Genomic DNA, 24606 nt, shown 5'->3' on the forward strand with positions numbered 1-24606 from the left:
ATTACCAGAGGATTTGAGTGCAGGAGTAGTAAGGACTTGCTTCAATCATATAGAAGTTTGGTTAGACTGCACCTATAGTACTCTGTGCAGTTTTGGTCCTCTTACTCCAGAATGGCTTGCTCCTGTTCCAATGATGTTCCTATTTCCGACATTATTCACTCCACCATTGATGGCTGTGCCTTCAGCTTCCAAGGTCTCAAGCTCTAGAATTCCCTCCTTAAGTATTACTGCCTCTCCACCTCTCTTTTCTCTTGTAAGACCTTTTTGAAAACCTACATCTTTGACCAAGCTTTTTGTATCTGATCTAATATCTCCTTATTAGACTCGGTGTAAACCTATTGTTTGACAGTAATTCTGTGGAGTGTTTTGGGGTGCTTTATTATGTTGAAGGTGCAACATAAATCAAGGCTGTTGGCAATATTACTTCATTTTAATCTGCAAATATTACAGATTTTAAAATGAGGAGCAGATTTACTTACTTGATATTTCAGGTAACTGGGACCTATTCTATTATTCACCAGTCAATTATTCTTAATGAAAAGTGAGGAAGATTGCATAGATAATTTATCCTGAAAACATTAAGGTCAACTGTTCATACAAATGCTTCATAGGAAAGATAATATCGTGACATGATTTGAAATATCAAGGTCTTAAATGACGATAACTTCCCAGTCATTCTTTATCACTTCTGTGGAGTAATATAATTTAATTAGAGAAAGATCTTAGAAGCACAGTGTGCAATTTTCGATTTGTCAAACACTTCTCTGACCTATTTGGAGAAAATATTTGAATGTACTATATCAAAGCAGCTAAGTACTCGTCATTAAAAATTTAGATGACAGCTCCTTGTCACTTGTTAAACTGAGGGATTGACATGATTTCACAAACATGTTTCCTTTTTCATTTAGATCAAATAGAAGTGGAAGATAATGTGCAGGAATTTACGGCCTCACTCAGACGAGACCGGAAATTCCTGCCTGAGGTCAACGGAGATTTCCGTTGTTGGACCATCGCCCGCACAAATTTCCTGGCGGGTGAGATGGTAGAGTTACAGCCAACATCTGTTGTCTTTTCAGCTTTCTGCAGCATGTCTAGAGAGGGGAAATTTTGAAAATGTTCAACTTTTACCTTGACTTTGCTACTTTATGTTTTAAATTGCAAATAGTTATTTTTTTCATGGAATCTGAGCATTACTGGCAAGGCCAATACTTGTTACCCATCCCTAATTGCCCTTGAGAAGGTGATGGAGATCTGCTTTCTTGAACTGCCTTAGATATCCCTGCAGGGAGGATGTTCCAGGATTTTGATTCAGTAACAGTGAAGGGATGGGGATATATTTCCCAGTCCAGACGGTGTGAGACTTGAAGGAGAACTTGTAGATGGTGGCATTCCCATGCATCTACTAACCTTGTTCTTCTAGCTGAATGGTAGCAGAGTGGTTATGTTATTTGACTAGTAATCCAGAGGCCAGGACAAGCACTCTGGAGAAATGAGTTCAAATCCCACTCTGGCAGCTGGGAAAAGTAAACTCAGTGAAATAAATTTTAGAATAAAAAAACTAATTTTAGTATTGGTAATCGTGATACTATTAATCTTAAAGAGAGAAACCCACCTGGTTTACTAATGTCCTTTGGGGAAGGAAACTTGCACTCCTTACCTGATCTGGCCTACTGGTAACCTTCGACCCACAGCCTGTGTTTTCTGACAATTGAAAGATTGTTCCAAGGAGGTCAGTTTTGCAATTACCTGTCGTTTTGGACCAGTGAGATTGAATAAATCTTTGAGTAGTCGACAGTATTTTAAGGAATACTGCATAAATATAAAATATAGTTTGTGTAATTATGAATAAAACTGCAGTCAAAGTTAGTTTTATCAGCAAATCATATTTTTAATTAATGTATAATTGCAATCAACAATCATTTGAAGGACACAAGTTGTAGAAACATCTCTTTAGTTATGAATCAATTGGATACATACAATGATGATCATTTGTTTTCTTGATTCTAGGTTACATGAAGTGCTGATGGATCTTCAGCAGCAACAACTGAAGCATTTAGCTGATTGGTTAACAAGTACAGAGGGCAGGATTCAGCAAATGGAGGCACAACCACTTGGGCCAGATCTGGAAGCTTTAAAACAACAAGTGGAAGAACATAAAGTGAGTACTTGTTCTTCTGCATCCAAACACGCAAAGTAAATTTTGTCCAATAAGAAAAATATATTTTATTCATGAGGCTTAGGTCTCCTTAAATGGAGAGAAGTGGAAGCAGTGGACAGCCCTGCACTGACTTCACTTTGCAGCTTAATTGTGAATGACTGAATGTACATTTTAAATTGCTACACAATGGAGTGTAGATATGATGTTGATCCAGTGGAAATGGTGAAACTTCTGGTTGTGTACCAAATGGGGCCAGTACCATGATGAGAAAAGTAAGTTTTTCCTTATTTCCATAATTGTCCAGGAGTGTCTCATGCTATTTTGTTTTAGAAACAGAAATAGGAATACCACCAACCTTTAGTTGTCTTTGCCAACACCACAGAAAGTTGAAAATTTGGGTGACAGAACCAAACTTTCACTTCCCACTTGTTTCACTGATTGTCTTCTTTTCCTGAGGCATCTACCTGTTGATGCCTGCTTACATACAAAAACTCTAATCCTCACTGCCCATCCTACTCTCACTAACCTTTTTGACCGGCATTCCCTAGGATCTAATTTTGCAAAACGCTGTCTTAGCACGCTCACCCTGCTCCCCCCACTCCACACACATACCGCACACCCACACATAAACACAGCACCTTTGCAAGGCCCTTGTCAACTGCTGTGAATGATTCTGTTTGACAACCTGGCTTTTACAGAAGCTTGGCTCATGTATAGCAACACCTTGTCCTTTACTGGAGCCTGATCATACTTGTCTGATTATACTTCCGGGCACCCGAGCCTGTTCAAATGGCTTTGGTGTTTGCGTGGCTTTTATTACTGAATCATCATCTACTCCTCTAATACCTTTACCTTCTTCTGTAACCTCATGCTCTTCCACACCATCAACTCTGTTTTAAAATCTTCATTCTCATTCTGATACCCTATACCTGACTCCAGGTTCTCATTCAAGATATCCATGTTCCTTTGCACTCTTGGTGTCTGCAATGTAACTCCTCATTCTGGTGATTTTAAGCTTGATCTTGACTCACTTTGATCTCTTACACTGTCACTGCCCTATCTCAACCCTCATTTCCTGCGCAAGGATGTTAAAGACTTCTTTGCTGCTAAAATTGACATTATCCTTTAGCGCTTCTCCCCTTTCCCTTGCCAACCAAGTCAAACCTCCTCCTAAGAGCCACCTCTGCCCTAGCCCTCGACCTTGAATCTTTGCATTGCCATCTCTGAACTCGTCATGTCTGTGAGATGTAACTCTTACTCCCTTAGCCCCTTCTTACAAACTGGTGATCATTTAAATTCCCTTTCTAGCCCTGGCTAGCCGATATTGTAAATTGTTCCCTCTCCTTAGGAATGAAGGTAGTTTTAAGTGAGCTAGGCTTGTATTGTTGGATATTATAAATAAGGTATAGATTTAAGAGAGTTTAATTTGGTGCTTTTTGTTATAGGGTAAAACTCTAGTTAGATTCATATTAAACAAAAGGGTTTGCATGTCTGGGGGTTTTTAGTTTCAGTTCAAACTGTCTGGATTTTGCTGAGAGAGTTTACAACATGAAAAGTAAAAATAAACTTGGAGAAAAAATGAGCTGTTGCTTAACACAGTAAGAGTTTTAACAACACCAGGTTAAAGTCCAACAGGTTTATTTGGTAGCAAATACCATTAGCTTTCGGAGCGCTGCTCCTTCGTCAGATGGAGTGGAAATGTGCTCTCAAACAGAGCACAGAGACACAAAATCAAGTTACAGAATACTGATTAGAATGCGAATCCCTACAGCCAACCAACAACCAGGGGCCACATTTCAGGTTAGGGAGGTTTTTTGAGGTTACTTTTAAACTGAACCTATAGCAGTCAGAAGCTAGGAAGCTATAGCGGGAACAGCTCTCTCAGCTGTGCTAGAAGTAAAGCCATATCATGGAGTAATGGGGAAGAAACTAGAGAATGAAGAGAAGTTTCCAGGAAGATCGAAGTAAAAAGGAACAAAGAAGAACTGCCATTGGAACAGGGTACTGTCCGTTGAAGTTAATGTTGGAGCAATTAAAGTTCAAGTTAAAGAAAAGTGCAGACCTGGTGGAATTTGCTGGTGAAAAGCCACTGATAGCTGAAGCTTTCCTAAATTTGGTGACATCTCACTACAGCCTGTGGAGTAAAAAGTTGAAACATTTGTGAAACAATTGGTGGTTGAATCCCTGAGAGACTGTGAAAGATTGAAAGATCTTGGCTATTCAAAACAAAGGAATACTAAAAAGAGAGTTGGAAAACCTGGAGGTAGATCTCTCCTGAAAATAGCTCAGAAAAAGCATTGTTTGAAAGAAGATTCCAAGGTATGCCTGTTCAAGAGTGGAGTTTGGAAACGCTCGGGTGGAAGCCGGAGTTCAGTGAGATCAGTTGGCTCACAGTGTAACTATCATCTGGGGGAGATTTGAGATTAAACCTATAGTAGATCGATTAAGTAGCGTCTGCCACTTGGTTTCAGAGTGGGGTCTTGTCTGACTACAGTTAGCCTCTTGGGTTACAAGGACTGTGTGTTTATATTAACATAAGGTATATTTTGTAACCTTTGTTATCCTTAAAATCTGTGTACATTTGTGAAGATAAGTGGGAGGATGGATTATTTTATTGGAGTCAAACTGTTCATGATTAATATTCTTTTTTTGTTAATAGCTAATTGGCAGTCCTGTGACTCTATTCATCCACGTTTTCTAAAACAAAAGTAAAAGTTACGGTCTTTTGAGGCAGAGTTCCATTCTGGGATCTTCCTGTCCAGTAGTAACTCAACTGGGAATATAATACAAATGACATTATCTGTGAATGTTACCATGATATATTACTCTCTCAAAAATCTCTCTAACTCTCCATTTTGCTCTCCTTTAAAACTTATTTTGGTTCAGCATCATATTTTGGTTGATCATTCCTCTGAAACAGCTTGCGATATTATTCTATATTAAAGATGCCATACAATTGCAACTTGTTGTATTGATTGCGGCTGCTTGTTCCTTGAGCTTGACACAAAGAAAATTAGAAAATTCACATTATTGAATATTTCTGGAAGTAACATTATTCCTGGATATTGCCTGTACAAATCCAGCATAACCAGATTTAACTAATCCATCCAACTAAACCTTTCATAGATATTGACATTCCCGTGCATTTCAGAGGACGATAAAACGCAATTATTTTCTGTTGACGTTTTTTGAGAACTTAAAGCAGGTTGTTTTGTACCAGTGAAAATGATGGACAACACTGAAGTTTGGGTCGGGGAGCAGTTAATATCCTTTGATAATGCAATATTTCAGGTTATCTTTGTGGAACTGTCCTCATCCATGGCAGCACATTGATTAGTACTCTCAGCACCAGGGACCTGGGTTCAATTCCAGCCTTGGGCCACTGTCTGTGTAGATTTGTACATTCTTCCCATGTCTGCATGGGTTTCCTCCAGGTGCTCCGGTTTCCTTCCACAGTCCAAAGATGTGCAGGTTAGGTTGATTGGCCATGCTAAATTGCCTCTTAGTGTCAGAGGGACTAGCAGGGTAAATATGTGAGGCTATGGGAATATGGCCTGGGTGGGATTGTTGTCAGTACAGGCTCGATGGGCCAAATGGCCGCCTTTCTGTACTGTAGGGATTCTATTCTATTCTGGTCTATTCTATTCTTCGAACATGTTGCCTCAGCAGATATGCAAGGTGACATAGGATTCATTGGCATCTTTCTCGTGGTGGGCGCCGCAGTCCATTGGCCAGCAGCAGGAACTTCTGGTCTTGCTGCTGTCAATGGGAATTCCGGTTCATGTCCACCCCATGCTGCCCGGAAAAAGTCATGAGACAGTGGTGCGCTGTCAGCAGGACTGGAAGATCCTGCTGGTGTGAACAACTGGAAAGTTCCGGCTATAGTTGTAAAATGTCTCATGGAATCCGATGCAAGTTTTGAATCATCCTGACAATAGATGTTCAAATCTGATGAAAAGTGACTGTGATCATTTGGAAACATTATGATCTTAAGCAAAGTTTAAGAGAAAGTCTGATTGCCCTGTCTATGACTTCTGTTGAACAACAGTGACCTAGTTTGTGCACTAAATGGACATTTTCTTCTTACCTGAAGCTGTTGCTTAGGTTAAAGGATTAAATATATTTTTATCTTCCCTATTATGAACTCTAAATAAAACCTGCCAGTTCCTGGTCCATAGGGTTAGAAAGAGGGAAATAAGATTAACTTAAATATAGCACTAAGGACAGAATGTGGGCATGTTCAGACCTTCTGAAATTTTGTCGGCGGCAGAATGTAGAGGCAATGGCGACTCCTCTGACCCATACTTGCCAAGATAATAAAAACAGAAAATGTTGAAGATACTTTGCAGTTCTGTGGAGAGAGAAAACAGGGTCAATGTTTCAGATTAATGACCTTCCAGTAGAACTGGGAAATTTTAGAAATCTAATAGCTTTTATGTAGATGAAATGCTTTTACGTAGGTGAAAACTGTCTAAAGTGAAGGCCTATGATAGGGCATAAGATGGCAGACATTGCATAGTAAAAATTTGGTGTGGCAGAACCAAAGGGAGATTGTAATTGGACAGTGAAGAAACAAAACAGGTGTCCTTAGGAAATGTGCAAAACAGAATGATGAACTGCTGCTTTCTGAAAGAAAAATGAGAAAAACAAGATTTAAAGCCGACACGTGCGAAGAAAATGGAAACAAAATGGAGTGGGGGGAAGCAGAGGTTATCGCTAAAATGGTTGAAGTCAGTGTTGCTTTCAGAAGGCCATAAAGTGGCCGTTTAAAAGATGGAGTGCGGTTCCTTGAGCTTATGTTCAATCTCATTGGAACAGTACAGTAGGTTGAGAACTGAGAGACAGCATGAGAGCAAGTTGGGGAATTAAAATAGCAGTCCACTGGAAGCTCGGGGTCCTGTTTCCGGCTTGAATGGAGGTGTTCTGCAAAGCGGTCACCAAACCTGCATTTGGTCTCCCCAGTGTACAGGAGACCACACTGTGAGCAGCGAATCTAGTATTCTAAATTGAAAGAAGTACATGAAATCATTGTATCACCTGGACAGAGTGTTTGGGGCCTTGGATGCAGAGGGACGAGGAGGTGAAAGATGAATGTTACATCTGCATTACATGGAAAGGTGCTGTGTGAAAGGGATAAAGTGTGGGTGATTGAGCAGTGGATCAGTGTGTGGTAGAGGGGACCATCCTTTAAAATGCTGAAAGGGCATGTGAGTGGAAGATGTATTTGGTGGTGGCAACATGCTGGTGGGGTGGAAGTTAATGATGAGAGGAACCATTTCTTCAGGTAAAGGATGGTTGCTGAGAGACTCTTGCAACACTGATTGGTGGATTGATGCTATAAGACCATTGGCAACTTGGTTCTCCCAACTTGATTACTGCATTTTTTATAACTGAAATCCTATAAGCACTAAACGCAGTGACATTAAAGTTTAAAGTTTATTTATTAGTGTCACAAGTAGGCTTACATTAACACTGTAATGAAGTTATTATGAAAATCCCCTAGTTGCCACACTCCGGCACCTGTTCGGGGGCATTGAGGGAGAATTTAGCAAGGCCAATGCACCTGACCAGCACATCTTTCAGGACCGGAGACTGGAGCACCCAGAGGAAACCCACCCCTTTATTTGTTCCTGGAAGGAGGGAAGCCATGAGAGCAGAAATGTAGGAAGTGGGTTGGACATGGTCAGCTACACTGGGGCAAAATCCTTAGTTGAGGATAAGGGACGCCATACTGGAAGCAATCGTGGGCTTGCATTAATAGGCTTATATTAACACTGCAATAAAGTTACTGTGAAAATCCCCTAGTCGCCAAATTCTGGCGCCTGTTCGGGTACACTGAGGGAGAATTTAGCATGGCCAATGCACCTAACCAGCATGTCTTTCAGATTGTGGGAGGAAACCAGAGTGCCTGGAGGAAAGCCATGCAGACGGAGGAGAACATGCAGGCTCCACGCAGACAGTGACCCGAGGCCGGAATTGAACCAAGGTCCCTGGTGCTGTGAGGCAGTAGTGCTAACCAGTGTGCCACTGTGCCACCCATTGTATTATCAAAACAGATGCAATGAAGCCGATAAACTTGGAAAATGGAATGGCATTCTGGTGCAGTATGTAAAGAATGGAGGTTGAGGTAGCTGTTGGGAGTCACTGAGCTTACAATGAATATTTGATGATGGCCTATCCCCAGAAATGGAGACAGATAAGTCAAAAAAGGGCAGGGAAGAGTAAGAGACAGACTGAGAAGGTGAGATAAAGTTGATACAAAGTTGATGACATTTTCTAGTTCAAGGCAAGAGAAGGAAATAGCACTTATGAGTTGACATTCAGCCTCTGCTAGGTGGAGGTCAGTATGCCAGACAATAGCAAACCACACTTTTCAGCAGGTTTGACTTCAGTTATGTAGATAGATTGGAGAAGTCGGGACTGTTTTCCTTGTTGAGAATGTTGAGAAGAGATTCGATAGAGCTATTTAAAAATTTGAGGTGCCTGGACAGAGCAGAAAGGAAAAATCAGTCACCACTGGTGGAAAGATTGAGAGTAAGAGGGCACAGATTTGAGGTAATTGGTAAATGAAGGAATGGAGACATGAGGAGAAGCTTTTTCATGCAGCGAGCGGTTTGGATCTGGAATGCATTGCCTGAAAATGTTGTGTAGATAGATTCAATTGAGGCATTCAGCAGGGAATTGGATTAATATCTAAAATGAAAGAATGTGCATGGTTATGGGGAGAAGGTGGGGGAATGGCACTCGGTACATTGCTTACTCAGAGAAATGGCGCAGACGCAGCAGGCCGAATTGCCTCCTCCTGTGATTTAACAGTTCTGTGATAACACTAGTTGTATTGGACCTAAGCGTAAAGAGCACAGCAATTTCAGAATGAGTTAATTTAGACTGAGTGAGGGGAACAGAGAAATTGAGATGGGTGATATCATGCTAGCAGTTCTCAATGAAAAGTTCAAGAGGTTGGAGAGAGGGATACCGGTGGAGGGAGAACACTGAGGATTGGTGAAAGGGTTCACTGAGCTGGGAAGGACTCCTGCCAAAAGAAATGGGAATTGAGTTGAATGCAACAGAAGAAGAACTCAACATCATACTGAGCTCAAAAGTCATTAAGGTCAGATTGTAAGAGGACACAGCTGAGCACTCTGCTAAGAGCAGATTGTTCAGGGTCAGAGCGAGGAAGATCGGAGGGTATCATGAATACACAACCAGAGATGAGATTAAAAGGGATTGGGTCAGAGAGTAGTGAAGGGGAAGAAATATTTGGAGGGATATGCCACCTATCAGCTGGTGGAGCTTATGATGTATAACACGTGAAAGGAAGATATACAGTTTTTAGTTAAAATGTCAGATGAGATGAAGGATGAAATGAAACTATGAACCAGAACAGCTTTGAGATAGAGTGAATAGGTGCCAAGGGATGCCAGTGTAAATGTAAATCTGTGGAACTTATGTTCATTACATTGAACCTCATCTTAATGAGCACATCACCACGTGCATAAAACATTGTATCCTTTTTGTTATAACTAAGAATCAATAAACCTGATGTATTCCAAGGGATGTCTTCATTCATGATCGTTTGCTCCCACACAGGTACTTCAAGAGGATCTGGAACAAGAACAAGTACGTGTCAACTCTCTGACACATATGGTGGTAGTAGTTGATGAGAGCAATGGAGATAATGCTACTGCTGCTCTGGAGGAAGAACTCCAGGTAAGAACTGTGGATATCTAGTGACTAAATAGTGACACTTCAGGAGTTCAAACACAACATTATCAGGGCTGAAATTAGTCTTTTCTTGTCCATGCATCTTTATCTGGGCAGAAAACTCATACTAAAATATGATTTGTAATGAAGATATTTGAGGATTTTCTTTTTATCTTCCAGAGAATGCTGTCTAGTAATCGGGAAACAAAATAAAATGTTCTTTTTGGCACCTTTTTAACGTAGCAAATTAGCTTGAATCCCTTCCCAAGGGGAAGAAACACAAATCTGTAGCTGCAGAATTGAGGGAGTGTCCTATGGCATGAAAAGGCAAATTGTGGTGAACCATCGTTGGTTACCACTGTGGGGTTATTCCAATGTTACTGTTGGGTTAGGGGGTTGCCACTGTGGGGGTTGTTATAATGTTGTTGGGTTAGGGTGTTTACACTGTGGGATTAATATACCTGTGGTGGATGTTGTTATGGCACATCCCGGTCGGGCCCCGCCTCCTGGGGAGAGGTATAAGACCCTCTGCTCAGGCGGGACCCCTCCAGTCTGGATTGGTGTACTCGTGTTAGATAGTTCCATTGTTTGTCAATAAAAGCCTTCAATCGCTGAAGCCTTGTACCTCGTGCTTGATTGTCGCGCATCAATTTTATTGACAAACACAAAACTCTCGACAGTAAAGAGAGTATGGAGCAAATGCTGAAACCAGAGCATCTGACGCTGGACCCACGTGCGGTCGGTGCCTCTAACACCTTCGACCACTGGTTGAACTGTTTCGAGGACTACCTGGCGGCCTCTGCAGCAGTTACTACGGACGACGACAAACTCCAGGTCCTCCACGCGAGGGTAAGCGACACGGTCTATCTTGCGATTCGTGCGGCCACCACTTACCCGAGGGCCATCGAGCTCTTGAAGAAATGATACACGAGACCACCCAACGAGATTCACGCTCGTTACCTCCTCGCTACACGACGTCGGCAGTCGGGCGAAACCATGGAGGACTACGCCAATGAGCTCTTGCAGCTTGCCAGGGGCTGCGACTGCAAAGCTGTGTCGGCTGAGCAGTATATGTACGACCTCGCCCGAGATGCGTTTGTAGCAGGGGTAGGGTCCTCGTACATCCGGCTTAAGCTATTGGAGAAAGGGAACCTCAACTTGACCCAAGCGATGGAGATGGCTGAGATGCTGGAGGCAGCGTCGAAAAGCTTGGCTCTGTACCCCGAAGACCACGTGGAGACAACGTGGCAGGAGCAAGCACAAATCCCTCCTCGCCCCACGGGCTCGCGCTCCCATATCGACCCGACGACGGCGGCAGCTCCAGGCGGCCAGCGATGCTATTTTTGCGGAGGAGCCAAGCATCCACGGCAACAGTGTCCAGCAAAAACGGCGATCTGCAGTCAGTGCGGTAAAAAGGGGCACTATGCTAAAGTCTGCAGGTCGAAGCCCAAGAACGGCAGTGCAGCCTGTGACCCTCCAGAGCGGAGACAATCTCCTTCGGCGTCGCAGTACCCGCGAGGCCCGACCACGTGCGAATCCAGGACGGCGCCATCGTGGCTGACGGAGGAGGATGACCACCAGGAGTCGCTATGCTTGGCGCCCTCACCCACGTGCGATTCATGGGGGCGGCCATCATGGTCGACGACGACCAGGAGCGACCAGCAGGGGTCCTCAGTATCAACCTCGGCTGCATACAGTGACGCCCTGGGGCCAACGGTGGCGTCGATCTCTCTGGACCAGACAAAGCATCACAGGCTTGACTGTTCGATGATGAACATCAAGGTAAATGGTCGTACTGTGTATTGTCTGTTTGACAGTGGGAGCACCGAGAGTTTTATTCACCCTGACACTGCAAAAAGGTGTGGACTCCGGGTTCTACCTGCCAAACAGACAATTTCTATGGCATCACGGTCCCGGTCTGTACCGATCCAAGGACGTTGTATGGTAACCCTAGAGGTGCAGGGCACAATTTACGAGCGATACAGGCTCCTTGTGTTGCCGCACCTTTGCGCGCCAATTCTCCTCGGACTAAACTTTATGGTCCACATGAAGAGTGTGATCCTACAGTACGGTGGGCCACTCCCTTCACTGGCAGTAGGGAATCAGCCACAGCCTCCAAATTGCCCAAAGCGCCCCGCATGCAATCTTTCCACACTAAAGATCACCACACCTTCTTTATTTAAGAATCTGGTACCAGGCTGCAAGCCCATCGCTACTAAAAGTAGGCGTTACAGCGCTGAAGACCGGATCTTTATCAGATCTGAGGTTCAGCGGCTCCTCAAAGAAGGGATCATACAGCCCAGTGCTAGTCCGTGGAGAGCGCAGGTCGTGGTGGTTAAAAGCGGGAACAAACCCCGGATGGTCATCGACTACAGTCAGACCATTAACCGTTATACGCAGCTGGATGCGTATCCTCTCCTGCGCATATCTGATATGGTCAATCAGATTGCGCAGTACCGGGTGTTCTCCACCATAGACCTTAAGTCTGCCTACCACCAACTCCCCATCCGCCCAGAGGACCGACAATACATGGCTTTTGAGGCGGATGGTCGTCTATATCAGTTTCTTAGCCTTCAAGGCTTTGAAAAGCGACATTGCAAAAGCCACGATGCACGCGGTGGATGAATCCATCCCTTTTCAGGTGGAAAGTGATGCATCGGATTTAGGGTTCCATTTGGTGTCACCAATGGGGTCTCGGTCTTCCAGCGTGCTATGGACCGAATGGTGGACCAGAACGGGTTGCGGGCTACCTTCCCGTACCTGGATAACGTCACCATCTGTGGCCATGACCAGCAGGACCATGACACGAATCTCCAAAACTTTCTGCGCACTGCATCTCGCCTGAATCTGACCTATAACAGGGAGAAGTGTGTATTCCGTACGCGCAGGTTAGCTATCCTTGGATACGTGGTGGAAAACGGGGTCATCGGCCCTGATCCAGACCATATGCGCCCCCTTACTGAACTTCCCTTGCCCGCTAGCACAAAAGCACTGAGGAGATGCCTCGGCTTCTTTTCTTATTATGCGCAGTGGGTCACCAACTACGCGGACAAAGCCCGTCCGCTCATCAAGTCCACGACCTTCCCACTCACGCCGGAGGCCCAATTGGCCTTCAAGGCTTTGAAAAGCGACATTGCAAAAGCCACGATGCACGCGGTGGATGAATCCATCCCTTTTCAGGTGGAAAGTGATGCATCGGATTTCGCCCTGGCCGCCACACTAAACCAGGCAGGCAGGCCCGTCGCGTTTTTTTCCCGCACCCTTCAAGGTCCCGAAATTCGGCATTCAGCGGTGGAGAAGGAGGCTCAGGCCATTGTGGAGGCCATCAGACACTGGCGCCATTACCTGGCGGGGAAGCGGTTCACCCTGATCACGGATCAACGATCCGTGGCGTTTATGTTCAGTAATACGTAGAGGGGCAAGATCAAGAATGATAAGATCTTGCGGTGGAGAATTGAGCTCTCCACCTATAATTACGATATTATGTATCGTCCAGGGAAGCTCAATGAGCCCTCGGATGCCCTCTCGCGCGGAACATGCGCTATCATGCAGGAGGACCGCTTGAAGGCCCTCCACAATGACCTGTGCCATCCTGGAGTCACTCGACTCTACCACTTCATAAAAGCCCGCAACCTGCCCTACTCGGTGGAGGATGTCAGGTCAGTAACGAGAAGCTGTCGGATTTGCGCGGAATGCAAACCGCACTTTTATCGACCGGACCGGGCACAATTGGTCAAGGCCACTCGCCCCTTCGAGAGGCTGAGTGTGGATTTTAAGGGCCCCCTTCCCTCAACGGACCGGAATGTCTATTTTCTCAATATCATAGATGAATACTCCCGGTTCCCGTTTGTTGTCCCCTGTGCGGACACGTCGACTGCCACAGTGATTAAGGCATTCAGTGATCTTTTTACCCTGTTCGGGTACCCCTGCTACATACATAGCGACAGGGGCTCGTCGTTCATGAGTAACGACTTGAGGCAATTCCTGCTCTCATACGGGATTGCCTCTAGTAGAACCACGAGCTACAACCCTAGGGGTAACGGACAGGTGGAGAGGGAGAATGCTACAGTCTGGAAGGCTGTCCTATTGGCGCTGAAGTCCAGGGGCCTTCCAGTCTCCCGTTGGCAGGAGGTCCTTCCAAATGCGCTTCATTCCATTCGCTCCCTCCTGTGTACGGCAACCAATGCTACTCCCCACGAGAGGATGTTCTCATTCCCTCGGAAGTCGTCCTCGGGGATCTCCTTACCAGCCTGGTTGACGTACCCAGGACCCGTCCTTCTGCGGCGACATGTGAGGGCCCGCAAGTCCGACCCCTTGGTCGAACCGGTCCAACTCCTCCACGCCAACCCTCAGTATGCCTGTGTGGCATATCCTGACGGGCGAGAGGACACGGTCTCGATTCGAGACCTGGCGCCCGCAGGGGATGTAGCAACTCCTGTCGCTCCTATACCCCCTGTCACGAACCCCCTTTCACTTCTTTCTTCCCCAGACGTGGCGCGGTCAGCACCGGGACCAGTGCATAACAGTTATACTCCCATGTACAGCTTGCCTGAGACTCGGAGATCGGCGCCACCACAGAAGGTTCCAGGATCCCCTGCACCACCGCCTCACCAGGGTCAACCGGCCCGGGAGTCCTCGAGGGGACAGCCGGACGCTGTTTTGGAGAGAACGCCACCGCAAGCACCTGCTCCGGTGTCGCAACCGGTGTTGAGGAGATCACAGCGATGGTGCGGTCCTCCAGACCGTCTGGACTTGTGAATTTTGTATATATGTGACCTGTTTTCGCACCCCGCCGGCCTTTGTTTTTAAAGGAGGGGTGAATGTGGTGAACCATCGTTGGTTACCACTGTGGGGTTATTCCAATGTTACTGTTGGGTTAGGGGGTTGCCACTGTGGGGGTTGTTATAATGTTGTTGGGTTAGGGTGTTTACACTGTGGGATTAATATACCTGTGGTGGATGTTGTTATGGCACATCCCGGTCGGGCCCCGCCTCCTGGGGAGAGGTATAAGACCCTCTGCTCAGGCGGGACCCCTCCAGTCTGGATTGGTGTACTCGTGTTAGATAGTTCCATTGTTTGTCAATAAAAGCCTTCAATCGCTGAAGCCTTGTACCTCGTGCTTGATTGTCGCGCATCACAAATTTATGATGATTTTTGAATTTAGGAGAGAGGTATTAAAGTGGTGAAGTTTAAGGAGAGAATTGCACTGCTAATGATAATAGAAAGGAGAGGAAAGCTTAGAACAGATTCAGAAGAGCAGTGGGTGCTGAGTTAGAATGTAGTAACGTGAACAAAGTGCAGGATTTTGAAACTGGACGTGTTGGTGAACTGGACGCCAGTGAAGATCAGTGAGGATTGTAGTGAGGGGTAAAGGGGGATTTAGTGCATAATGGAATGTTGGCAGGAAAATTAGTGTCATAAGGATACAACATGAAGATTTCAATTATTGATCCTCAAAATTTTTGTGACTGACGAATGGTAGATGTAATGGTATTTTTCTTGTCATAGACTACTCTGCAGATCTGTCCTGCAGTGGTTCTGTCAGTTGAAAGAAAATGCTGCATATTCAATTTATTCATTGTGAGTTAGACAGTTGTGTAGAGTTTGGAGTTTGTGCCAGTGTGATCCATATTTGTTAGAACAAAGCTTGGACTGCTGCTATTGTGAGTTGTGCGTTAGAGCACCATGAATTGAATTTGGCTCAGATATTCAGATAAGGGTTAGTTTCACAGACTGCTCATTTTATTCAATATACGTAAGAATGAAGAAAACTTGCAGCTACAAAAGATCCTTTACCCACAACCGTTATCTTTAAAGTGTGGGCCTAATCTGTGGTACAGTCATTGAAGATATAATGCAATCTGCTCTGACACTTTGAGTTAAGGTTGGACTTTAACCTGGTGTTGTAAGACTTCTTACTTTGAGTTAAACCATTTACCCCAAAAGCCTTTGCCATGATTTGATACAATGCATTTGTAATCTGTTTACTATGATATGGACTTGTGTCAAAGCTACCTATCCTCTGAAATCATTCTTCTCTGACTTGGATTCCACCAGCTGAGGGAGTGTCTCCTATGTTTTGGTTCTTATATATTATTTTCAAATAAATAATTTTAAGAAGATGTTGCTATTTTCCAACTAAACCCTCCATCTTTCTGACCTATATGTAATAAAGAGCCATGCATTTTAAAAATTGTTAGAGTATAATTGATTCCTGCTTCTGCAGTGTATTCTGTATGTTGTTATTATATATAATTGCTTCTTTGTTACAGCCATAATTTCACTTGTTAACAAACATTTAGTTCAGAGTAGATAGAGCAAGTGCTGGCCACGGTATGCCATTCAAAATCTAAAACAGCAAGACACAATGCACTACATGGTAGTACATATAATGCACATAAGTCTTCTCCAATTCTACTTCAACTAAGCTTATCAGTGTACTATCCATATAGCAGTGTGTTTATCAGGACATGTTAGTGCATTTAAGTTCTTATTGAATTACTGACATTTATTGTTTTGAGGTTGCTGCTAATTTGTCGTCTGTATTAGAGTCCTAGGAAACTGGTCTTAGATTCGCATTTTTGGATATGGTTGGTTTGACAATAAATCAGTTTATTAAACCAATGAACTTTAATTAGTTTGGATTGCTTAGCAAGCTTTGTTTGTTGCTTTTAAGTATCAATGTGACCAGCTGAGGGAAAGTCGCAGACACATTTCATAGGCTACCTTTCCGGGCGAAATCTTGAGCTCGCATTCACCGTCTGCGAGGTTGCCGTTGGGGGCTCAAGATCTGGAAGTCGCAATTGTCGTCGGTGCAAACATCACTTCGGATCTTCCCTGCGCCCCCACCAGCAACATAATCAGGATGTTGACATGCCAGTATGGTTCACAACAGGTTCACACAGATGTGAACCTGACATGGGGGGGTCTCCCTGGGGATGTAAAGGCAAGTTTAGCCTCCGACGGAGAGCGGCATGGCCAGCTAGTGCCCTGGCAGTGCCCCTTGGCCCTTTGACACTGCCCTTTCGCACTTCCAGGTTGACATTATGCCACCCTAGCAGGGCCACCCTAGCAGTGCCACTCTGTGCCCCATTTTTTGGTACGATTTCGCCCATTGTTGATCTTAAATCTAGAGACCTTGCTTATTTCCAAGATAACAATGTGAGCTGTTAGTCCATATTCCCTGCAAAGTGAAAGCTCAATAAATGTGCTTTGTGTCAGCAGAGGATTGTCATGACAGGAAACAGAGCAGCTATGAAGCATAACCCTGGCTGGGAAGTGCACAATGTGATACGGTTGAGTAAAGTCTTGCTAGTTTGCTGAAATAAAACAGCAAATTGAACCTCTGACCTCTATGAAATAGCTTCCAAGTCATAAACCGTATTTTTGGTATCTCGGGGACTTAAGGGATTTGGGCAGCAGGTGGGTAAATTGAGTTGAAGCCCAAGATCAGCCATGATTGTATTAAATGGTGGAGCAGACTCGACAGGCAATATGGTCTGCCCCTGCTACCATTTCTTGTGTTCTTGTGTATTTGCTGAAGAACGCAGTAAGTTTTCGATCAGTAAATACCTATTTTTTAAAAACTCAGTCAATCCTACTGTAATAGAACTCCTGGGTTTGTACTGCAATGAAAAATTTGTGGTATGCAGAAGAATATACATTAAAGAGACTAATTGGCTCACTGAACTTCTAATTCACATTTGTTACTGGTATCAAGTATTCACCATTTATAATAGCTTGGAACAAAAATGTTTACCTAAAATAGATTTTAAAATGGTTAAGCTCAAACTATCTATTCAGTGCTGCAGAAATGATTGAGTAGGTATCATTTTGGGAAGTTAGCTCTTTAATCAGACCTCTGGTCCTTTTTTAGTGTGGGAAACCAGTCAATAATATATGATTGCCAAACCTCATTAAAAATTTACTATAAAGAAGTGAATGATCTCAATACTTATAAAGTGGGTAAATGCTATTTCCCTTAAGTTCCTTTATTATGCGGACTGAGATAATTGCAGATGTGTCGAAATGAACTATGGCAGCAGTTCGGGTAGTTTGCTTTTGAAGATTTAAGTTTGAATGAATTTCAGATGTTATAGAACTGGAGAAGGAACAAAATCTGCTGTCCTGATATTAAGCTTACTTTCTATTAAAAAAATTATGGATGTGAAATATAGAGCCATGGCACCACTGGGGATGGTACGATGGAAGTGGGAGGCCCTCCAAATGGGCACGTAGTGTTTCCAACCACTTGCAATGTGACCCGCACAACACCCCATGCTGGGATGGGAACTTGTCGGGGACACCCCCGTGGTCCCTTGGACTCTCCCAACTGGTGTTGTCATGGCATCACTGGGCTCTACTGGTTGATTTCCAACACCCACAGGAATTAGTTTTTGTTTCTCTTTTTCCACAATAATGGGCACAGGCGATTCTCAAATCATGGTTCCCTTGCCCAGAAAAATTGCATGCATCAATTTTTAGCCCTATAGATTTGTTGCGTGAAAATGTAGATCAGGGGAGTAATATCAAATCCATCGAAGGTTGCTTTCCAAAAATGAACCTGAAATTCAGGCTCACTGACAAGAGCTTGTATTCCTGTCAAGTTCTGCCAGGCTGATTGAGGAGCATTTAACCAATAAAAAACATTGATTTCCTTTAAAATTTTCCCAGTTCAGTCAACCAATTCTCACAAGGGGAAAACGTATTTAGTGAAGGAGGAAGTAGAGTGTCTTTCTAGAAATGCACAGTTGACTGGAAATGTCTATGTGCTAATTGCCAGTCTGTAAAGTGATAGTATTTCCACTCTTACATCAATTGTTAACTTTTCACTTGAGGATAAAAATAGCTTTCTTCACTTCAAAAAATTTGAAAATTTTGATATCAAATAATCAGATCATGTTTGAAAGTGGGACTGGAGCTTTTTAGAACCAAATCGGACATTATTTTCTCCAAATGCAGGTACACTTGAAGCAGAAAAGTTTTAAGATGACCTTGAGCTTTTTGAAGAAGTTGCGGACAACAAATAAGTGGCAAAATTGAAACTGTTAAAAATGTTTACTTTTCCTCAAATAAATTTTCTGGAACATTCTGTCTTAAGTGAAGATTTATTTTCTTTAAGATAGATTATTTTATACTATTTTAAATCTAAATGGGTAACTCTGAGAGCCAATACAGGAATGATAGGCGGGATTTAACGGCCTCGCTCGAGCAAGACCAGAAATTCCTGCCCGAGGTCAACGGAGATTTCCATTGTCAGACTCTCACCTGCTCCAATTCCGTGGTGGGCGAGGTGGTAGAGTTCCGGCCAATGAGTCAAGTAGATTACTCCTGTGCTGTAAAATTTGAGAATTTAATAATCGCAAATGGGATGTTTCTTAGTTTGACAAGGTCCGGAGTGTTTACATCTCCTCCATCCATTCATGACCTCCACACTGAAGGCTAAGGCCATTGGAACAGCACAAACAGGAACAATAATTTCCATATACTCTGCTCAGGTTTCCCACCTGTGTGATTCATAATCTGCCTCCATCTTCCTGTAGGAAAAATAGGATCTGCGTAAATGGGTTGGGACTTCTGCATTCGAGTTCAGCCACCATTTTAAAGCCTCCTCGTGTCTGCCTGTCTGTTCAAAAATCTGGCCCTATTTTGATCAAAATAAGAGTGATTATTCTTAAATAATATTAGCACTTACTGTGTGATAGAATTGTCCAATTTGGAACAAATTAACATGTTACACAACATGCCAATTTAACGTGGATTGTTTTAATAAAATCAACAAATCAAAATGTGTTATGCTGCCTCTTCAAATCTTTGTTTCTAAGGGCCAGCATTTCAGAGCCTGGCCTGAAAAAAAGGTTCATCAGCCAGGGCAGGCAAGGTGGGCACTTTTTTTTGCCTTGCCCACTCTCGACACTCGCACACTCTTGTCCCCCTTACAGCAACACTTGCATAACAAACTTTTTTAATGAATTATGGTTAAGGGGGGCCATAACCTGTACTTTGTTGCAATTGAGGTTTATCAGATAATTATGTTTTGAGAATGTTTCTTTCAATTTAGGATAGATGAAGGGGGGGTCCTGTGATCTGTTTTACTACATGCCTGACAGTGACTCTGGATGGTTTGATTGTTGGAGATCAAAGGTTGGCTCAATTTGTTTTATTGAGAAGAAGGTGCAAGATATTTGCACTGGGAGACACAGTGCGGGATTTCCCAGTTATACTTGCCCCGAGGTCAGCGACTCCCACCTGAGGTCAGTGGACCATTGCATGGTCCGTGTCCAGCCCATTATGATTCCTGTGGCGGGCAGGACAGGAAAACTCCGCCCACACTGTCCACACATGGTAAACTCAAAGACCCAGAAAGGTGTTATAGATATTGGGTTGAAAACAGTTGTGCTGTGAATTGTCCATGAACTTCTCAGCTGAATGGGGAATTGGGGTCATAAATAGCTATTTAGCATTTCTACTTGAAAGCAAGGTTAATATGTTTCACATTGCTCTGGGGAAGAGGGCAGTGGAAGCCATTTTTGACATCTGCTTGCAGGCTTCCCTACAAATCAGTGAATACCTTAGAGAGGCAACAGTTTTGTGTGGTCAGCTGAGAGAAAGGACTACTTGGTTTTCTGAGCTACTGTGGCTCGGAGGGAGGAAATAGAGGGGAGACAATTACTCGTCATCCTGCAGCCATCTAAGGATTCTAGGAAGTTCATCCTGGCATGGGCAGGGGGAAGATGAATAATTGTTTTACTGCTGGTGGTGAATTTAAGGAATGCTTCTCAAATTTAGGAAGGTTCTTGAAGATTGTCACTTGAAGTTAATACTCAAGAAAACGGGGATACAGAAACACATTGGAAGCTGGGAACAATGGGTTTGTAATTCTGTGGGGGGTATCATGTGCAATAAGTATTAAAAGGGAAAGTTCTTCCCTGTAGTTTAAATTGCTTGCAAGAATAAAATAGTGTTTAGTCAATAGTGTCGTTAGTCATTTGTTACAAAATATTCAAAACATTAAATTTTGATGTGTAATTTCTTCAACTGTCAACTGGAAGATCAAATATATTTTTAAAACTTACTGGTCTTCATGAAGATTGTAACAACTTGGGCTACCCACCTCTCTTATCAGAAATGACTTCCATATATAACCTTATAACCAGATTCATACTCCCGTATTTCATAGATTTCTGTCTGAAAAGAAGGAATTTTGAAGAATACTGTAACCATATATAGTCTCTTGAGGTCTGTCTCCTAGGATATGTAGCAAGTGTGGCATGTTTGCAGAAGCTTTGTCTTTGTTGCAGGGACAATTGGAGAAAGCGGCAGCTACTTTGCAACTCAGACTAGATTCCCAAATAAGAAGTGGCCAATAGCACCTCCGTGTCTAAAGAAGCATAGACTTTCACTCTAGAGTATTAGGGAACAAGGTGAATTAGATGGTGGCTTCCTGATACCTATGGCAGCAGGTGTCTTAATGGCTTCTGTGATTGGATGGCTGCCTTTAGACCAGCCATCCTTTTGATCAGTTGGAGCCACAGGTCCAGAATGCGTGACAGCTGGAAGCCATCTGCTTGAGATGCCATCTCTAGTGTCAGTGACATATGTGAAGCTTGCAGCTTACCCCCTCAGAACACACTGCCATTGAAACATGTGAGATGACTGAAAACTGGCCAGGAACATTCTTCATACCTGCAGCTGGCAGCAGTTCCCTGCCGACAGCGAACTGACATGAGATAAGGGTCCCTTGAGCCTTTTGCAGAACCTGAGGAGCCAAATTAACACTGGCTATACAGGCTTGCAGCTGGGGGCCAGAAGAAACAACAAATAACTTGTTTTTAGAAAAATATGTGGAGACATCCAGGGAAAGTATGCCATGAAGAATGTTTTTGCTTTAGCTTTTACCATAATAAAATGATGCATGTTATATAAGGTGCTTAGTTATTGATGAAGGTTACAGACATACAAGAAAGGGTGGAATTTGTGCTGCTGAAATCTTCATTCATTGTCTTGTAAAGAACAATTGAGCTGATAGTTTGTCATATAGGGTAGGTGATGAATTCAAACGATAATGTTGAAGACTTCACTGATGAGACATGCTGTGATATTCGCTGCAGTAAATGTTGTCTGAGTTTCCATTGCTCCATCCTGTGATGCTCCTCTTCTTCTTTCATGAAAATATAGTACGAGGGCATGCCCACAGAGAATGATCCTGAGAAGTTTTTATAGTCAATGGGGTGCCAGCAGTCTGATCCTTTGATAAGCAGTGAGAAGGAAGTTCAGATATGTATAAGCAGAATTAACTGCAGTTTGACAGAATGCACAGATTTTTTGGAAAGTATTGTCAAAGAGCAAATCATGAGCCCTCCTACATTTAGCATATGCGCTGAAAATAATACGGACTAATCATTGTGTGCACCGGTTCTCTGCATTTCTGGAAATCATCACTCCACAACACGAAAAACTGCAGATCACAATTATCAAGAAATAAAAAAAAAGGAAAAAAGATGAAGTTGTAAACAATATACTGATCTTAATTTTCACTGTTATCTTGAAACATTTTTTAAAAGAAGTTAACAAAGAGGTACCTTTCATGTAAGTGTATGTTGTTGTGTACAACCCTACCTTAATGTGGCAACATTTGTGTGCGTGAACTAAATTAAACATTTAGGCAAATGTCATATTTGTCTCCATATTGAGGCAATACTTGGCTGCAGAACTGAATCAACAATCAGTGCAAAGATACAATGACAAGACAATGTTGTAGTTGCCATACTGAGTCTGCTGTGACCATGTGTATACTGTTTTCTCACCTTCACATGGTCTATTTCTGACACTTCCATTCACTTCCTTGACTGCTCTGCCTTGATTTCAGGTGTTCGGCTAACCACCAATATTATTATAAACAAACACCCCCCACCCCACCCTCATTCCACAGGGACCACTGCCTCCATGACGGTTCACTCCTCAATCACCCTCAATCCTTTGTCCCCTTCCCATGGCATCTTCCCAAGTAATTGCAGAGGGTGCAACACTTGCCTCCCTATTTCCTCCCCCCTCACTGTCCAAGGGCCCAAACACTCCTTTCAGGTGAAGCAACATTTCATTTGCATCCCCTTCAATTTGGTCTACTGTATTCACTGCTCTCAATACGGTCTCCTCTACATTGGGAGACTAAACGCAGACTGAGTGACCGCTTTGCAGAACATCTTTGCTCAGTCCGCAAGCGTGACCCCAATCTGCCTGTTGCTTGCTATTTCAACTCAGCATCTTGCTCTCATGCCCACATATCTGGCCTTGGCCTGCTGCAATGCCCCAGTGAAGCCTAGGAGAAAGACAATATCATTGGGGTAGAAAACAGCCTGTCAATTTGTTCTTGCCCATTTTTTTGCTCCTATCCAATGTCGATGTTTAACTCGTAGATGAAAGCAAGTTACTGCGGATTGGAATCTGAAGCAAAAACACAAAATGCTGGAAAATCTCAGCAGGTCTGACAGCGTCTGTGGAGAGAGAATAGAGCCAATGTTTTGAGTCTGGATGACCCTTCATCATCCAAAGTCATCCAGACTTGAAACATTAGCTCTATTCTCTCGCCAGAGATTTGCTGAGACTTTCCAGCATTTTCTGTTTTTGTGTCAATGTTTAATCCACTTTTGTAACGCAAGTTTGAGAACTACATGAGATGGTGAACTGTTTACAACAGAAGACAGCAGCTCTCAACATTTCAATTTAACTCGGGCAGATTGAGTATTTTCTCCTCAACAGAGGCAAAGGTATTTCTAGAAAGTAGTCACAGGAACCATTTGAAGCTGTTGCAACAGCAGGCACAGCCACAAACTCCCAAAAGATGCATATTATGTTGAAATCCTCATGATCTGAGAAGGGGTGAATCCTCTGGTCTAACACACAGCCTTCAAGAACACTGTATGCTTCTAAATTCATAATTATAATAATTCCATACAGCTGACAACTTTTAATTAAATCTGAATTTAATAAAGGCAGTCACTATTCAATCTAGAGATAGTTGCAATCCATATTCTGGCGTAATTGCAAAATATTAGCCCAATCAACAGGTCACATATTAAACCAAGCAAGTGGTGGCAGAGAAAGCATGCTCTGAGATGGCCTAAATCAAGTTATAAACAAATTCAGGCACATTGTTTAAAATGCTGAAGAATTGCGATCCAAAATGGCACCATGAGGCTAAGGAAATAGGGTGGGAAAGTGGAGTTGAGATAGGAGATTATTGAATGGTGGAGGAGGTCTGTAGGGCGGTATGGCTAGTCCTTGCACCTTTGTTCATATGATTCATGGAAGTTGGCAGCACTGAAATCAGGTACTGCTTTTTCATTTGATAGATCAAAAGAGTTACGAAATATGTTACCAGGGAAAGCAACAAAATGAACAGAATAAAGGAAGAGACAATTAGATTTGTTTTTGGAGACATGCAAGGGGGAACTTTGACCCTGCACTCTCCGTGTGTCTGTTTCCTGGAGTGGTGTCAAAACGCCATGAGATTTGAAAAGTGGGATTCATGCGATTTTCAAAGCCCTTCACTGGCGGAATAATGTAGATCACGCCGAGGAAGGATGAGAGGCTCCCTTTGATACATCTAGATCTCATTATCTGGCATTCTCATGGGAATTTCACCCCTCATGGAATATTCACAGAGCGCTGGAGTAATGCCACACTGGTGTCATTTACAACAGCTCCATAGAAGTATGAACCTAGCTTCTTTACCTCCAAGGAGA

At 43.4% G+C, this 24606-nt stretch overlaps 1 protein-coding gene across 13 annotated transcripts in view; it reads left to right on the forward strand.

The window, feature by feature from the left end:
• The window catches only part of LOC144506416 (dystrophin-like), a 1861003-nt gene that overhangs the window by 705679 nt on the left and 1130718 nt on the right, over window positions 1-24606 (forward strand). For all 13 annotated transcript variants that reach the window (XM_078232507.1, XM_078232503.1, XM_078232508.1 and 10 more), the window contains 2 exons: window positions 2008-2158; window positions 9749-9868. In XM_078232507.1, the coding sequence (XP_078088633.1) occupies window positions 2008-2158; window positions 9749-9868 (271 nt within the window). The remainder of the gene's footprint in view (window positions 1-2007; window positions 2159-9748; window positions 9869-24606) is intronic.

The sequence above is a fragment of the Mustelus asterias genome, chromosome 17 (genome assembly GCF_964213995.1).
Source record: "Mustelus asterias chromosome 17, sMusAst1.hap1.1, whole genome shotgun sequence".
Classification (NCBI taxonomy): domain Eukaryota; kingdom Metazoa; phylum Chordata; class Chondrichthyes; order Carcharhiniformes; family Triakidae; genus Mustelus; species Mustelus asterias.